Raw genomic sequence first — 18,642 nt, 5'->3', positions numbered from 1 at the left:
GTGAAAGATGGGAAGTGGAGGATCCACACGGGGCTTTGCAGGCAGGGAGCTGGAAGCCCACAGGCCTGGATGCTGGGAAACCATCCTGGCAGGCTGGAAAATGCTCAGATCCATGGCCAGGCCAGGAGATGCTCTCTGGAGCAAAAGCCTGCCCGCTTCCACCACTTTCCCTGGGTAGCTGCTGCCTCCAGGGCAGGTCCCTGAGACCACCCCCTGCACAGCTGGGAACAGAGGCACAGAGCCAGCATCCAATATCCTTACACAAGCCAAGGACACGGTAAAGAGGCATCCACAAGGGAAATAATGTTTAAGAAAGTGCCTGAACAAGTAGAGCAGCAAGAGCCAAAGGGTAAAAGAACCTCCTTCAGTCTCTCCTGGGACATTCTGCACAAGAACCTCAAACTCACCTAGAGGAACCAGCACAGGGGTAGCTTCCCTGCCACCACCCAACCAGGGAAACCTCACACAGGAAGGCTGGGCTGGTCCAGATCTTCCATTCCTTCACAGCTACCCTGCCCTCACAGGAGAAGGGGCAGAGGAGGCCAAGGCACACAGCCAGGCTGGCAAACACCAAGCAACACTCCAAGAAAATTAACACACCTGAACAAGGAAAACTAACTCAAAGACAGAGAATCTGCTGGACTTCTTCCAGGCAGCCTCAGGAGCTCAGTAGGCAGCCACAGCTCCACACCACCACCTTCCTCCCCACATTCCTCTGGCCCACATGCTTCCATCTGGATTCAGTGTGAAGGGAAAGCCCCAGAGCTGACACAGTCACTGTGCCCTGCACACACTGCACTGTCAGAGCAGGACTGTTGTCGTGGCAGGGGGCTGTGCTGAACCCACACCATGAGCACAGATCTCCTGGTTTTTCCTCTCCTGCTTCCACTGTCTCAGCTCCAGTGCAGGACAGCACCTGGTCTTTGCACAAAAGGGGAGACAGATACAGGGCTGGGAAGGAAAGTCCTTTACTGGGCAGAGGAAAACAGGCATCTTGTTCTTGTCCTTTGAAGCATGTACCCCTGTGCTCAGGGGTCCTGTGGGCTGGCAGCTTGTGATGGTGTTAAAGGAAGCAGCAGGGAGAGGACCTTGGTAAGGCAAAGGAACCATTTTTCAGACCACTCACAACGCAATGACAGCAAGGAGGGGAGGAAACAGGGACAGGAGTCAGAACAGGAGCATCCAGGGAATCACTGCAGTGGTTCTGCACCAACTGATTTGCTGGGTCAGGCCCACAGCAATCCAACTTCCCCTCTCATTCCCTCAGGAACATACCTGTACATCCTGACACAGCCTCTTGAGAGGGGGAGACTTGCTGCAGGTCCCATCCACCGCTACCTCTTCCCTCCCCAGGTGCTTCACCACGATGCACTTTTTCAAAGGGGATCCCCTGTAAAAGGCAGGAGCTGTGAGATCAGGCTGTTCAGGGACTGAGCCAGCCCTTCCTGGGATTCACAGGCAGCACTGGAGCAGAGCAGGGGCCTGGAGCTGCTTGGGCTGAGCTACAGCATGTGCTGCCATGCAAACTCCACGGAATTCCAAGGACACCAGCCACAGAAACAGAGCTCAGAGAGGAAAAGAGTGGGTGTTTGTCCCCTCATGAGGGCCAACACAGCCTACAAAATACTAACAGAATGATCTTATTTCCCTTCAGCCCTGTCAGGGCATCAACACAGCCTCCACTGATTAATTCCCAGCTTCAAGATCACTTCTGTCCTCCCAAGAACCTACTTTTACAGACATATAAACTTATGTTTTCAAGTTTTAGAGTTTTAAAAGGCTTTTAAAGAGTTTGAATTTCTAACATGCAGACTATCTGCCCTGAATTTTCATGTCTGATCTAGCACACAAACCCACATTCAGTCTCAGGTGCTGTGCCCGTGAGCTTGGCAAAGTCATTTCACCCTGATTATTTCCCTAACATCTGATGACATTTTGTGTCTGAACCTGAAAACTTCCACCTCCATTTGTGCAGGAGCAGATTCCAGCAGCAATGCCTTTCTCACAAGGGGATCCAAACTTACTTGTCTTTGCATTTCCTGATGGCTTCATCTGCAATCTGCTTCAGGTTGACCAGTTTGTCCCCTCGATAAAAGGCATCTGCAAGGTGGTGAGGGAAACATCAGAGGGGCTTTCCCAGCCAAGGGAACAGCTGGAGCAACAAGCAGTTTCAGGAGGGCAGAGTAGAGCTCCTGCACTGGAGGGAGGGAAAGCTGACAGGCAGCTGCTGGGAAAGCTTTCCCAATGCACCCTTTTAGCCCAGAGAAACAGAGGCCAAAAGAAACGGTGAAATCCCTTCCCTGGGAGAGGTCCCAGTTTGACCCAACAAATCTCTTGGGAATGTTCTGTGGGAAATAATCCAATGCAGTCAGAACATGGATTGCAGCTTCATGGGTCCTTTCCACATCATGGAAATTAATAAAACCACTATTTTTCTGCACTGTTGCAAAAAACAGCTGGGGAAATGCTGTGGCCTTACTTGCAACCACTGCCTTGCTTTACAAGGTTGGGAGTGGGAGCAGAAATGTCCTTAAAATTGCGAAGGGTGGGAATTTTTATATCAGGATTGCCTCATGATACATCTTGCAAACATCTGGCTTATTTTGAGGAGGAGCATGGAGGAGGAGTGTTTGGAAACAAGCTATTAGCAGCTGGTGACATCAGGCTTTACAGGACCAACTGGGAGGGCTGTTTAGAGGCTTCACTGGGTGTTCAGAGTGGGAAGCAGTAATTCACCCTGAGAGGCTCAGCTGAGGCACTGCCCTGCCTTTTCCATTTCCAAGTGCAACTGGCTTTTAGATAAAGCCCTTTCAGACAGGGAACAGTGCTGCAGATGCACAGATGGCTGTTTTACCTGCCGTGATGAGGAGAGAACAACCACAGTCGAGGATCCGCTCGCAAAGAGACTCTGCGGAGAAACCTGCGAACTGACAGGGACCACACAGCAAAGTCAGCAAGGACGCACAAAAACCCACCCCAAAAACCCAACTGCTGCTGGTGCAGTTCACTCCAAAGCAAACAGAACCACCAGGTGCTGATGGAGAAAGCTAAAGGAGCTCATTCCACAGTTCATGCAAGGAAACAGCAGCATTTTAATTTAGTTTCCATTCATCTCATGGATCAAACTCGTCTTTCCAGCTTCTCTCCCAAAAACAAGAGCTGCTTCCCCCAGAGCTCAGCACCAAGAGCTTGTTCCTACCACAACAGAGTGCAGAGCTCCAATCCTGGCACAGGCAAGCATGGCTATGACCAGCTCCAGGATCATTGGCATGTAGATGGAAACCCGGTCTCCTTTTTTCACGCCTACGGAGGGAAAAAGAACGTGGCATTTGTCAAAATGAACACATCACATGTCAAAAGAACAGGATTTAGAGAGAAATTCATGATTTTAATTCCACGTTTACATGCACACAATAAAACTGCTACTGGAGCTAGAGCTGCACCAGCCTCAGGTTTTGCCTTTCAAGCCCTATGGCTCTTGAGAGATGACGGCAATGAACACTCCATGTTTCTCATCTGCCTCCTTGAAGGAAGCAGGGAACTGACCAGTGCCCACTGCCTGTTGGAAAAGCCCAGAGCAGGAAGTTTTGAGCATGGATTTCTTCCTTGTACAGCTGACATGACCGGCATTGATCCGTTTTCACCAACAGAGCCAGAGTTGCAACTGCATTGCAGAGCAAATTGATGAGAATTACTCAACAGACTGGCAACCACACAAAAAGTGAACCCAATCTCCAAACTCCTGGTCAAATGCCTTCCCAGTATCCACTGCTCCTGTTGCTTCATCCGTACCTTGGCTGCGGAGGACGTTGGCAAACTGACAGACTTTGTGCAGCAGCTCACGGTAGGTGATCTTCGTAGAATCCCCAGGTTCATTCCCTTCCCTGGAAAACAAGGTAATATTTGTTGTTGTACAGGCATCACAAGGTAAGAGTGACACTGAGAACCGCTTTGGACAACATGCATGTCCTCAGCTGCCCTTCCGAGCACAGAGTAACCAAGCCCCAGAGATCCACTTTTGGACTAAAGTTCTCCAACGGCAGGAAAGTTTAGCCCAAAGCCCCATCCCTGTGTAGGTCACTACTGAAAGCAACCGAATGTGGGACGTGGAAATATGTGGCACTTTCAGAGAGGCAAGAAGGGTCCAGGAGAAGCAAAGCTAAGAGCTCAAGGGCACTGTGGGATTTATGGCACGGCTCCCTCGCTCCTCTGTGGATATGTCTGCATGAAACACCCAGCCCCCAAAATACCTGACATCTGAGGGACTGGGATGGGATGCCAAGGGCTGTCTTGTTTTCCAAGGTCATATATAAATACCCCCATGTCTGTTTGTTCAGTGCCTGCTCTGCCTCATTCTCCCTGTGCTCTTCCATGAACCAACTCCGGGCTCCTGCAGCCCAGGTGATGGCTCAGTGGGACAAGGCCATTAAAAACACTGATGGGAAGAAGAGCCAAGGGCTGCACCTGGAGATGGGACTGGAATGTTATATCCCCAGGGAAATGGTGTGGTACCAAAATGAAAACCAGCTAATATTAATGGGACACAATGCTTCAGCCATGCAAATGAGGTGGCACTCCCAGAGCATCAGGAGATGACTAAAGAATCTGCTCTGAAACCTCACACTCAGAGAAGCAGTGGTCTCCCACACCCAGGAAGCAGTCAGGCACTTCCCCAGGTCTCCTCAAGGCAGCCAGAACAGAAACACCAACGACCTAATGGGACAACAGACTTATCACATCACCCTCAGCTGCAAGTCTCCCCGGAAAAGTGTCCCCTCGAGGATGTGCAGCCAAATGGAAAGCAACACTGGTGCTGTGGAGAAGCCAGGAAGCACCTCTGTGCCGTGTGCTCCCTTGGGACTGGAGCCAGGCTCCACCTCACTCCGAAACAGACACCTCACCCTCCAACACGTCAGAGCATACCAGAAACACATACTGAATTCTAGTGAAAACCACTTCCCCCAGCAACACAGAGGGCAGGAAGGTTTCTGGGGTGAAGAAATGCATAAAGCAACACCCTCATTTCTCATGTAATTCTGTGCCCTTCTGTGCCAGCACAACAGTGACCACATGCTCCAGTGGCAGACGTGGTTCTAGTGGAAACAACACAAGAGTTGGGAGAGCCCTGCTGACACAAGCTCTGCTCCTCCTGCCCCACAGAGAACAGGGGCTTCAGAACTGGTGGTTACACTTGGATCATCCCATTCAAAAGCTACTCATGGATCTGATGCTTACACACTTATCCCTCCTGACACCCAGTTACATTCCTGGCTTCCTGCAGCTCTGCAGCAATTGGGCCCATGGATACCTGCACTGACACTGGACAGGGAATCTTCCCACCACTGGCTCCTGGAAGGGCGATTCCCTGCTTGATCCTTCATGCAAGTTTGACCCCTTCTAAGTGCAAAGAGGAGAGACAAGAGCACAAAGATAAAGCAAAGTGTGGTAACACGAACCAGTGCCCAGGGCAGGCTCAGCCCTGGCACCAAGCAGTTCCCTCTCCTTTCCCCATCACAGCCATGAGCATCACTTTGAGCTAAGTGAGACATGAAACCATTAGACAAAGTCCCTTACAACAGAACTCTCAGCTAGGAAAGAGAAACCAGGCAATCAAGAGTGTTTCCCTTTTGATTTCATTACTTGAAATCAAAGATCCAAGAGCTGATTTCAGTGCTGGGCTGAGCAGCTGTAACGGATCTGGCTCAAAGGAAGAGCACCTGCTTCTGCTGTGTGTGGCTGCATGCTGGCTGCCTTCCCTCACCATCCAGGTTTGGTTTTCTACACTGCAGCTCCAGCAACATCAAGGCTGGTGCTCTGCAAACCTGCTTGGGTCCAGCAGCTCTGCCCTCAGCCACAAGCCTCGCTATAGAATGGCTCTTAAAGACATTATGATGCTTCCAAATACAAACTGGAGTGTTCCAGCCCACTAATCTTTCACCTGAAGATCTCTGCATTGTGGTCTACTGGGCATTGTTGGCCCAACAGAACAGGGCAGGGAGGAGGGACATCCCTTTGCCTGTGCTCAGCTGCAGTAAAGGATCTAATTACAGCCTTTACTAAAAGAGAAACACGTCAGGAGGAAAGACCAGCACAGGCTGTCCCATCTGGAAGGCTCCCCACGAGAGGCAGGTTGGCAGCCCACAGCCCTGGGTGCTACTTGGGGGCAGCCAGGTCACCCAAACTGTGGGTTCTCAGGTGAGCAGCCCTGCAGACCCCTCTGGGCAGGGCCATGCTGCCCCTCACACACAGCACCCACAAGGGACACAGACCTCGTGTGAGGCACGGGAGAAGCGCATCTCAAATACATCAAGTCCTTCTTCATCGGGCTTGGGGAGGGAAATTCAGGCCATGGAACAAAGCCAGGCCTGTCCTCAAAGCCTGCCCACAGGAGAAGTGCAGAGCAAAGTCAGACAAAAGTTAAAACTTGTGCAAGGATTTTCAGGGGGCTTTCAGAAGTCCTTCCCGTTCATTCGCGTGACTGCAAAAGAGCTCCACAAACACCAGCGGGGGAAACCTCAGGCTGCAGATTCTAAAATGATCTTGTGCTTAATGGGAAACAAGTCACATCCTTGTTTCTACAGGACAAAACACCTCCTCTCACTGCATCCACAGTCAAGGCCTGGAGCAGTCTCTTAAGAGCAGGCCATTGCTTTGAGTCTCCCCATGTCTGAAAATAGTCTGGAGTGCCCACAGCTACACTCACTGGGCTACAGCAACACCCAGACTGTGCTGTCCCCTCTGCTCTGGCACAAAGGCCCAGAGAATGATGGATTTTAGACAGGGAATTGAAAGCATTGTCCACTCACACGCTACCAAGTACAAGGGCCTGTAAACTCCTGGCATCGACGTTCTGCCAGCAGCATCTTCCCTGCAGCACCCACTGGACGTGAGCGAGAGCTCTCAGTCCCCAACCTCTCACAAAAGGATTCACTTCTCCAAATTAAACTGAAAAAGAAATAAAAATATAATAGAAAACCTCACTCTTCTGCAAGCAGTACTGCAGGGCTCACCTCCACACCTACAGCGTGCAGTTCTGACCTCACAGAACCCAACATCCTCCAAATATATCCTTCTTTTAGGAACTGCTGGTGAAAATAGTTGGCAGCAGCACTGCTGTGATTGCTCGTGTGCGATCTCTGCTCTGACAGCAAGGCTTCTTCTGAGAGGAAAACCCAATTCTCAGCTCCCCAAACTTCCCAGATACACCATCAGGTGAAATTCACAGCAAAACATAGTTTCAGTTTGATGTTTTTTCTCATCTTCCTCCAACCCGGTCCTACATTCAGCAACTGTAATTCAAAATTTTACAGTATCATCTGGGTCACAGCAGGAAAGCATCTGAGTTTTTTAGCACTTGAGAAGCCCGTGCTTTGCCTGCTGTGTGTTGCGTGCATGCTCAGCTGGAGAAAGGCAATTTTTGGCCAGATGGAATATATATATATATGGAAGAAACTTTTCCCTGTCAGGGTGGTGAGGGGCTAGAATGGAATTCCCAGAGAAGCTGTGGCTGCCCCGTCTCTGGAAGTGTCCAAGGCTAGCTTGGATGGGGCTTGGAGCAAGCTGGCCTAGTGGAAGGTGTCCCTGCCCATGGCAGGGGGAGGAACTGGATGATCTCCAACCCAAACTATTCTAGGATTCTGTGGTCTCCACTGAACCACCCACCAACCAAGTAAATGCAAGTCCTTTAAACTAAACGCACAGATGCACAACTGGGGACCTTCCAAGGCAGACCTTCTCCTAGAAATCCTGATTTGTTGGAAAAGGTGGGTTTCATGCCCAGAGGACAGTTTTCTAGCAGCTTGCAGCCATTCACTGCCAGGGCCAGACAGCCCAAGGGCACCAGAGCCCACCACCACCACAGTGTGCAGGACAGCAGGGCCCAGCTCTGCACAAAACAGATCCCTGTCAACATAGGAAAGGCTCTGCAGAGCTCTTATCATACAACTCCCTTCTGCCAGCAGTTAAAATAAGGGGCTCCCCACTGCAGAACAGGCACCACGACACACACAAGCCCCACAGCACAGGTCTCCAGTGGTCCTGCCAGGGTCTGAGCAAAGAATGACCCTGTGGAGAAATCAACCCAGGCAGGGGAGCAGGAAAACACCAGGTGGGGAACCTGAACACTTGTCACCTCCGTGGGGGCTCTGACTGCCTGCTCAGCTGGGAGTTTGACCCTGGAGATGCAGAGCCCCAGAGCTGTTTCACCTGGTGCCCAGGTAGTAAATCAAGGCTGAGCTTCCCTGGGAGAGCGGCCACATAGGTTAGCAAATGATTTAGTGCTGTAGGCACCCTGAGGAGGAGGGAAGTGGTCTGTAGGAGCAGGCAAGCGTTTCTGAGAGCCCCATTAGCTCAAGCACTGACCCCGTGGAGCAGTCAGGGGTCAGGAGCAGCAGTGTGGGAGAGGGAAGCTGTGCCCAGATGTCCTCCTGGATGTCTGCACCACAGCAGGTTAAGAAGTTACCATGCTCTGCCAGGCATCAGGGCTGACTACAGGACTTTCCAAGCACTGGTCTGCTTCAACCACTCATCACATACCCAAGCAAGCTGAGCCCATCTCAGCTGTAGGATGACCAGCAGCAGCAAGGGGCAGGGACTTCTTAACCTGCTACAGCTCAGGGGCCAAGGGGACACACATTGCCCAGAGCAATGGACCAAATGGACCAAGCAAAGCTGGCCCAAAAACGAATCAGCAGCGCTGATTTGGATTTTCCTTTTCACCGGATTTCCAAAGAAGAATTATTTGCATAACCTGTTTGAGTAACAGATGACTACTGCTTCCCTCTGCATTTGCATGGAGCAGCAGGAAGCACAGGTTGCATCAGAGGGAATTACGGTTTTCAAGGTAATTGCTGCTGGTAATTGTGTTTTACAAGGGTTATAACACCACTAAGAGATGTTGGCATAGAGGAGAAAAGGATGAAATGAAGGCAAGCAAGTGAAGTGTTAGAAGTTTTCAAGATCTGCCAGACCATCTGCAGACCCACACGGTCACAAACAGGAAAATCACAGACCAAAGCAAACTAGGGACAAAGCCAAAGCCTTTCTGATCCCTGGAAATGCTCCCACCGAGGACCAAAGGGGCTGCAGATCATTCAGGCTTCTCCTCTAAACTCCTGTGGTACATTATTCTCTTTTTACAAGGGCATGTAGTGACAGGTTAAGCAGGAGTGGCTTCAACTGAAAGAGAGTAGGTTTAGATTGCATATTAGAAAAAAAATTCTTCCCTGTTAGGGTGGTGAGGCCCTGACTCAGGTTGCCACTTCCTGGAAGTGTTCAAGGCCTGGTTGATAGGACTTTGAGCAACTTGGTCTAGTGGAAGGTGTCCTTGCCCACGGCAGGGGGTGAAACGAGGTGGTTTTTCAGGTCCCTCCAAACTGAACCATTCCATGACTCTCTGATTAAATAAAAGCATTAACCCAAGGTGACCAAGCACAGCTGGGGTGTGGGGCATCTGGAAGGTAAGTTTCAGAGAACAGCAAATCACCTCAAAGCCACCAGGTTTCATTCCCCAGCCAACAGAGAGGTGACAGCAGCCCACAGGGCAACTTTGCTTAATGCAGGAAAAAGGCTCCATATTTTACCTACTGGAAAGCACCCATAAGAAAACACGGATTCCCAGTTTGAGAAAGGTTTTGGAAGAGGGAAAGAAGCAACAGAAGATGATGCAACATCACAGGAAGAATTTGCACAGTGGGGAACCACAGAGAGTCTCCAGTAGGGCAGAGATGGGGACAGTGAGAATGTCCGCCCTAGGACATCTCTGTTGCCATCTGAACCAAAAACATGCTCAGAGCCCAAAATCCCTCCTGAGTGTGGGACCAAGTGCTGCATGAGAGGCACAGGATGGAGACAGCATGATCTCCAGCTCCTGCTCCAGGAGCAGCTTGTCCCCAGAGCAGGGTACAAGGTAAAGGAAGGAATTTCCCTGCTGCGGTGACAGCTCCTCACGTGCAAGGTCACTGGGGGCAGCCAGACGGGCTCATGGCTCCCTGATTCATTCCACGTCCAGAATTAGAGCAGCCAAAATGCCAGGGAGAGCTGGGCCCAGCCAAGCTCCTGCCATGTGTGGAATGGGTTCACGTGTGTGCCCCGTGGGCAGTGGGAGCCCCAGGCCCTTCTGGCGCCTGCCCAGCGCCAGCTGCTCACACACCTCCTGTTTTCAGGACACTCCCCAAACCTGCAGCCTGGAAAGGGTCTGCCTGGGGACAGCCTGGTCCTTTGGGAACATGAGCAGCCAAACCTGATAAAAATAGGATTTCCCCCTCCACCCCAGCCTTGCTTATGCCCATTTGACACAGGAACGGCACTTGAGTAGAGACACCTTAAAAAGCTGTCCTTGACAAAACAGATTACGGTGAAAAGCAGAGTTTGGGGAGATCAGCTGAGCAAGACAATCAGAAAAAGACACCATTTCATCAGAAAAAAATGCTGGTATTTTCATGGATTTTTCAGTGTGGAAATACTCCTGAACAGACTGCCCAAGCAGATGGGTCTGCAGCAGGTCTGCACCTCTGGCTCCAGGTTTGCAAAAAACCTTCACGAGAACATTTCACAATAACGGGGCAGCCAGCCCAGCCCTGCCCATGCTTAATGTCACCCATCTCCCACCACAGTAATGCACAGCAGGGTATTTCCCAAAGGAGTTCTGGGAAGGCTGAGAGGGTTTTTGAGCAGCAGGTTTACCAGAAAGCTCAGGCTCTACCATCCCTGTAGCCACACTCGAATCCCATTGCATCATGACAAGGATCACGAAAGAAGAAGTTGCGTAATGACAGAGCGCAGCTTGGGAGGGGCTGGTGAAAAGGTCTCCCCAGCGAGTTCAGAAATATTTGGCAGCAATGAGAGAACACTGTTGAGTAAACCTGGGAACAAAAATCCCAGGGAAAAAGAAAAATCTAACCAATTTAACAGCATCATCTCCTAAAACCACATGGTTAAATCTGAGAACTGCATTAAAACCACCTGATGATTTTCCCCTCCAGTGCCCCCCATACACATAGGTAGGGCCTAACAAGGCTCTTCTTCAAATCCACCTCTGAGCCAAACCATCACAACTTAAAAGTTGATCATGTATCTGGGATGAACAGGTTCCTATTCCATAGAGAAACCCAAAGCAGGCTGGCAATCAGGAGCCCTGTGCTCTACAGAGCACGATGCACCAAGTCCAGCCCCAGCTCAACACAGGCATTACTGTGCCTGTATTTTACAAAACAGCTAAAACAGAGTTTATTTCTACAGGGACACTGGGCCACCATCTGCTCTTTGATCAAGGAATCAGCCTTCCAATCACCTTCAAAAATAGCCATATGGAAATGCAGCCTACAAAGCAAACACCCAACACCCTGCATGGTTGCTAGGGTCCCACAGGAAAACCACATCCATCTTTCTGTCCTTCCTTCTCATTAAATACACTCTCAGCTACTGTCTGTATTTGCAGCCTTTCAGAACCTGAACAAATACCAGAAGCATCTAGAGAAATAATATTTATCTTGTGCAGCCCAACCACTGTTCACTTTGCCATGCCCTGAGCGATCCTAGAGCACAGAGCCCAGCTGGAGGTGGACACTGCTCCAAAATCACTCCTTTATTTACTGACCTGCCAGAATTCCCTCCAATTTTCCCACTCGTGCCAGGCTACGCCTTAAAATCTACTTCAAGCCCCTTTCTTTAGGCAGCTGGATGCTCAGACATAAAGGAACCATCAGTCAAGGGGATATGCAGTAACTCTAATCACGTTCTTACTTTCTGATGTTGTTTTGCAGCACAAGAGAGCAGCCAACGAAGAAAAATGCCAGCTTTTTGCCTATTTTATTTAGAGGGAAGTTTTTTTTAAGCAACTTTAATTACTTTTTTTTTTTTTTTTTGGAAACAGAATGATTACATAGCATTGCAACAGAGGTCATGTGCAGGACTCATGCAGTACATCACTGAGTTTGGCTGCCCTCGGCCAGCACTTGTAACCCTGCAAGCCAAACCCACGGAATGCTGTGGAAAACTGTGAGAGTCTGACATGAGAGGAAACATTTTAGATGTTTACCAGCAGTAAGTTTTTCAGAGGAGCAAGGACTATTTTTTACAGATCCTGGATGAAGTTTCTGTAAGTAAAATAACCAACAAGTCGTTTGCAGTTGGGAGATGCCCCATTTTGGCATCTCTGGATGGAGCATCCTGCCAAATTTTGAAGACCTTCTAGAAACACAGAAAGCCAGGCAACTTGATTTCAGTGGAGGCTCAAACAACATCCATGAAAGTCATTATAGGAAATTTAAACTTTTAATCAGATTTTATGGTGGACATTTCACCTTCATGCTTCATAAACCTCCACAGGTGATGACCAGATGTCACCTGCTGGACTGTCATCTAAAGAACATCTCTCAGAAGATGGTCAGTGGCAAGAGGAATGAATGGTTTGGGTTGGAAGAGACCTTAAAACCGGTCTGGTTCCACGATCAGGGACACCTTCCATAGACCAGGTTGCTCCAAGCCCTGTCCAACCTGCCCTTGAACACTTCCAGGGACGGGGCAGCCACAGCTTCTCTGGGCACTATGAGGTAGCTGGGTGTGAAAAAACAACCAGGAAGGCCCTCCATTTCCTTGAGGGATTCCCCTAAAGAAGGGAGGTGACACCTAAGAAAATGATGAGCTTTTGAATTCATGGCCAACTGCCAGGGCTCACGACTTCCTATCACACCACATTTCGACACCTACAACAAGTGATGTGCAGAAATGCAAACAGAGAACTGAAACCTGCTCCAACAGGCCCGAGCTCCCTGTGCTGGGAGGAGGCAAGAGGTCTGCTGGTTTCACAACAGGTATTACAGCCCAAGAGATCTGGGTACAGAGAGCCCACCAGGCACAGCCAAGGCAACTACCCAAGGCAACAGGAAAGAGGCCACGCTTGGAACAAGCGCCACTCACACCTCTTTTGGCAAAGCCTGATCAATTCATCCCCTACTTGGAGCACCCACATGGAGCCTGAGCCTTGTCCACTGCTGCTCCATTCACACCAGGGTGCCAGGGAAGAACACACAGGCCTTTCACACAGCTAAAATAATCAGGTTTTCTAGTCCAATAAGCAAACTGAAGGCTCTGATCTTCCATGTCCTGAATTTGTACAGGAGCTCACCATTCCCTCTGTCCATGAACTCCATTTATCCACCCCCAGTTTCAACTCTGCTTGCCAATATCTGCAATATGCCATCACTACACAACTGTGGTGCCCCTCCTAACAGTAACCAAGTATTCTTAAAACGTATCAAGTTGCCTGTAATACCTGCCAGCACAACAAGATAAAACTTTCACAGACATGAGAAAATCCAGGTGCTGTTGTCTGTGCACACACCCCCCTCATTAATTAACCCAGGTAGTTATTGTGCTACACATACCCAGAGCTGTGCAGAAATGCAGCTCTGGACAGGGTATAAACCAACAATTTTGGACAGGGGTGTAAACAGAAACTTATAAAAAATTATTAAATCCCTTGTGCTGAATCACCAGAGCAAGACCCTCTCTCAGAGCAATGAGCAGCACAAGGAAAAAGTACTAAATAAGAACATAAAAGGTGCCATGGATGTCATTTAGGCCTCAGCACTGCACTTCATCACTGGGGTGTTCACAGCAGCTCAGCCAAGAGCCTCTCAGACTAAACCAAAATGTCATGTTGGGGCAGAACCAGCATCTGGTGTTTTGTCTCCAGGACCAGCAGCAGGAGATGCTGTTTCTGGAGGGCACATGAGCCCCCATCAGCAGTTTGGTTTCAACACTGCCCTCGGGGGACCTGCTGCTGGTCCCGAAAAGTGACCTCTGAAAGTGAGGAAGCAAAGGGCAAGGGTAAACCAGCTCCATAGAAACACTCTTCTTCCATTCACAGTTAGGTTACTTTCTCGAACAACCTTTTGTGGGAAACCCCCAGAAGGACAACAGCCGTGTCCATGTGTTCAGTGCTGCCTGCCTCGCGCTCCAGCACTGCCAGCAGCTCCACCACCTCTCCCAGCAGCCTGCACTGCTCCATGCACACACACACCCTGTTCCACTGGGGATGCAAGTCAGATCTACTGTTTCCCAGGACCCCCTTCATTGCCCTCTCCAAGCAAAGAGGGGCTGGCAACCTCCCAGCCCTTGGCTCGGCAGCCCTTTGCAAACACCACCAGCATAGCCTGGCCAGCAGCTCTGCAATTCCACATCCAAGTTCCTGCTCTCCTCTGGGGCACATGCCATCTAATCCTGGGCACGCAGGGACATCCCACTTGTTTATCTGGTCAAATACTTCCTGGATACTCCCTTGTATTTATATAGATGGATGCTGTATCCCTGCCAGCAGCAGCTACCAAAGGTTTCTGAGCAAAAAGGCTGGGAACAAACAGATCCAACAAAGCCCAAAGGAAAGCTGCTCCCCTGATTCAAAGCAGCTGAGCTGCTCTCCCAAGCAGGAGAGCTTAAACAACCCCTCTCCTCACTGCTCTGCCTCGGAGCAACCACACAAGTGCTGCCTGAGTGCCTTCTTTCTTAACAGATTTGACTTAACAGAGGAGAAAGGTCCCATTCTGCCTACAGGAGCAGGATTACAGGTTATTTGAGCTCAGTAAAAGCTACTTCCAAAGAAAATCTTCAGTAATGCAGAGCACCCTCCCATGGAGGCACAAGTCCAGGGGTGCTTCTGAATGGGCAAAACCATGGGAAAGCACAGGCACTGTGTAATCAAGTGGTCACCAACCTTTCACAGCTGTCCCTTGCCCTTGTTACACTGCAGAGCAGAACAGCTCAAGGCTGGGAGAACAGGGCTGCATCCTGTGATGGAAAAGGCTCTGCAGAGCAGTAACAGGGCTTGGGATCCCCAAAACATCAAACTTATCACCCTTTCCAGCATCTCCCTGAAAACCAGCAAGTGTACCTGACATGGATGAGTCAAGTTCTGCTCCCGAGTCAGCCCCTGGAATGGGAAAACCATTTCCAGTGAGTCGGCACATGCCAACTGCCTGAGTACCACAGTGCTCAACCCCCTGACTCAGAGCATCCAGAAAGCACACCCACACGTGGGAAACCCATGGGACAGGACCTGCCTGAAGGGGGTACGTTGCTGCTCTCAAATATTTAGTTCATCCCTCACCTGGGAACTACCTCAGGGATTTCTCTAGTAATGAAGAGGATGGAGGATGCAGCCCATGAGTACAACCCATTAACAAAAGCACTTGGGAACGAAGAACCTCAGCAAATGACAGGAGAAAACTGGCGGGTGCCAGGTCTCAGTGCACACACACAGCCCTTGGAAACAAGTTTTAGACCATGATCCCTGTGTTTTCCAGCCTCTCAGGCCAAACCAAGAAGCTCCAAAGCTTTAAGCAGACATCACCATGCTGCCCTGAGGCAGCACTGTCTTAATATCTCATCTGTGACCAAACCCACAGAAGGACAGTCAGAGTAGTTACACGGAACTGGTTAATTTTCAGCCCAGCATGGCCTTGCTCCGTAACAGCCAACAGCCCATAGCTGGAGAATCCATCCAGCTATGGAGAAATGCCAGGGAGCTACACCTGAGGATGAGCTATGAGTCCCTCCTGTCCCAGTTTGCACTTATATATTAACTATCCAAACACAGCAGCCGCTTGCACTACTGCCACAGCACTAACCACACTGCTTGGTGACTGCTCCCAGAACTGGGAGAGCAAGAATCCCAAAGAAGTCAGGAAAGCACATGACTTGGATGTGTCTGAGCTACTACTACACTACTCCCTTTACTCCACGTTTCAATCCTGTGTTTCTGTTGATGCTCCCACCACTCCCACTCCTGCACTACCCACACAGCTCAGTCAGAGATGTTCTCGTTTGGAGGGATGAGAAATGCTGTCTGGAGCCTTCAGGCACATGCAGCCAGTTTTGTAACCCCCTCTCAGGCTGGCAGATTTCACAAAAGAGAGGAGAGAGTTACACTTTCTGGCATGGAAACTACAACTGTCATTGCCCTTGAAGAGAGTACAAGATTTACAGCTCAATAAAATACTAATAAATTCAGTGTAATTTCTTACCTATTTCAGGCACACCTTATCTCCTTGATTTCCAGAAGAGGAGCATTGCACAGTCCAGAAATGCTTCTAAAAGAATTAAGATCCACCAAACTCACCAATCTATCACTCAGCACAACAGAGAGAGGACATGGATTGCCGAGGATGCTGAGGGGGCCACCCCTTTTCCCATGGAAATCCCCAGGAGGAAATGAGCTGTGCTGAGCCTTGGTAGTGCTGTGAGCATGAACCAAACCAGGCACAGACCTGCAAGTGTGGATCAGTAAAAACCTTCCCAGGGGTGAATTTTGTTCTTCAAACACACTGTGTGATTTAGGGATGTGCTTTCACCACCAGGAGAGCATTGAAAGAGGTTTCATCACTGGAAGTATAAAAAGTCATCCAGGAAGTTACCAAAGAAACAAAGAATCTGTTTGACACGGGGACACTCCAAAGCCCTGAAGCCAGTGGGAGCAGCAGAGCCAAGTGCATCATGGAGAAACTGGCTACAATTAAGTACTTCAAGAGGCTGGATATGAACAGCCAGCATCCTCAGTCACAGCCTCAGTGCATATGACAGACGTGTGGGTTGATTTGGCTGGTTTTTTTCTTTTTGTTGTTTTAAAAATGCTCTATAGTTGTGGGGTTTTTTTCTTACAGAAAGTTTTATTGGAAGAAATCTCAGAGCTACAAGCCCCTAAATCCTTTACTACATTTTAAAATAAAATAAAATAAAGAAACCCAAAACAAACAAACTACACCTTTTCATCTCATATTTGCATGTCCTGCTTGTTCTAGGGCAGCATATGCAGTTATTCTCTTGTTTAAATAAAGCTCCAGAGACCTCTGGCAGCCTTTACTATCTTTATTGCTCTTCTCTAGGTGTGTTACATCATATGCCAATATAAGAAAGCAGAAAATGAATACACTCCCAGAGCTGGCAGAAGCCAGCAGCCCCCTGTTAAGCCCTCCACCTTGGCTACAGGGACTCTAAAAACACTGTGCAAAGCTGCACCTCCTGCCCCTGTCCCCTGGTCCCACCAAGCACCACCAGCACTGCAGCTGGAGTGACTGGTTTGAGAAACAGAGGCACAGGTTATGCAAAGAACAGGCTGCATCCAAGTGCCTTCACACCCTGGGGTCTAATTAGAGAGAGTTTTGCAATAGGTGTTGTTCTTTTTGAATTCCCACCTGGTTATACTTTTTCCTCCACAGCTGCCCAGGCTGAAGTTTAGCTGAGATCTCTGACAGACACTTCAGCACAGAACTAAGGGCTGTCCCCGTGCCATGGGCACGTCTACTGAAGGACTGCTGTGCTCCTACCCTAACCAAACACCCATCACAAAGTCCTCAGCAAGGCCCCTCAGTGTCCCACAGAAGCCACCACAGGTACCCACCTCCACAGTAACCACTGTGACTGACCTCAGCCTTCCCACACAGTTGTGAAAGAGATTTCACTTTTGAGAGCAGCACTTTATCAGAAGCATTTCCTGGAGCTCCTGTTCCTTTTTTTCAGGCCACATCAGCAACGCCAAGCAGAGAAAGAGGAATCAAAAGCAGCAGAAAGAGAAATACTTGTAACGTTCGTGAGCAGTGTGAGATACCAGAGTGAAAGAGGCCACAGGGAAAATCTGAGTGTTTCTTGTAACTCAGGATGGGCATTTTGAACTACACAGTCCTCCTAGCAGCACTGTGAGGACACCACCACGACAGCAAATGTCACCTATGTACGAGTTCTGGTGCATGAAGCAATCCCTTGTACTGCCCTTTGTGCTGAAAATGCAATTCCATGTGGCTTGGGATTAAACCCCCTGAGTGGAGCCAATTTGGGCAGTCCTGGACTGCTGGTGGTGCAGGAACCTCCAGAGCAGCTTGGCCATAACAAATGCAGATGAACTGCTGCACTCCATGCAAGGCTGGAGACAGCCAGTCAGCAGCTGAGTTTTGTCAGGACACATCACTTCTCAGAGACACTCAGCAATGCCTCCAAACATTTATTCACCTTTTCCCTAATTTCTCCTCTCTGAAAGCAGAGACCATGGTCCTGTATCTTTTCAGAGTTCCCAGAGCTGGGCAGTCACCCATACCTTGGTATAATGTCAGCACATTTTCCCGTCTAGCAGGCTACAGACTTCTTAGAAGGAAGTGGCTCAGGTATTCAAAAACAAAAAAAACCCTTATTTCGCTTCCAGAGGCTTTTATTTCTTTTTTGACCTTTCCTACAGCACGACAAACCCCAAGTGTTTTAGAGAGCCAGGCTCATTCCAGAGTGTTAAACACAAAATGTGAGAGGACAAGATGACAGCAATGAATTATTGTTTTGAAGAAAAGCATCTGCCCAGAGAGGAGTAATTTTACGAGTCACAGCCCTCAGCCCCACTTCCTCAAGGCATCAGTGCCACGGGTCTGCAGATCAGCACCACACATGTCATGTCCAGTGTGCCTCTTCCATCCCTCCCACTGGCATTCCCACCTGACACAACATTCCTAGCTCCACACAGCAGTGCCAGGTCACCTGTGACAGAACCATGCTAGGAGAATTTATCCCAAAACAGTCAGGGAAAACTGTCTGCTGAGGAGGAGGAGGAGAGACCTTATTTTTCAGCACTGTGAACACCACGACTGACAGTCACCCACCATTTTC

At 49.5% G+C, this 18,642-nt stretch overlaps 1 protein-coding gene across 2 annotated transcripts in view; it reads right to left on the bottom strand.

Annotated features, from left to right (window-relative positions):
• ACSS2 (acyl-CoA synthetase short chain family member 2) overlaps positions 1 to 18,642 on the bottom strand; it is a 30,440-nt gene that overhangs the window by 9,569 nt on the left and 2,229 nt on the right. For both annotated transcript variants that reach the window (XM_050313573.1, XM_050313574.1), the window contains exons 3-7: positions 3,793 to 3,884; positions 3,200 to 3,303; positions 2,855 to 2,927; positions 2,025 to 2,100; positions 1,276 to 1,390 (exon numbers count right to left, since the gene is read on the bottom strand). In XM_050313573.1, coding sequence (XP_050169530.1) covers positions 1,276 to 1,390; positions 2,025 to 2,100; positions 2,855 to 2,927; positions 3,200 to 3,303; positions 3,793 to 3,884 — 460 coding nt within the window. The remainder of the gene's footprint in view (positions 1 to 1,275; positions 1,391 to 2,024; positions 2,101 to 2,854; positions 2,928 to 3,199; positions 3,304 to 3,792; positions 3,885 to 18,642) is intronic.

This window comes from Myiozetetes cayanensis, unplaced genomic scaffold (assembly GCF_022539395.1).
Source record: "Myiozetetes cayanensis isolate MyiCay16 unplaced genomic scaffold, myiCay2020 scf19, whole genome shotgun sequence".
In the NCBI taxonomy this organism is placed as follows: domain Eukaryota; kingdom Metazoa; phylum Chordata; class Aves; order Passeriformes; family Tyrannidae; genus Myiozetetes; species Myiozetetes cayanensis.
Note: the sequence above shows the minus strand (reverse complement) of the source record. Positions and strands in the feature narration are given on the sequence as shown.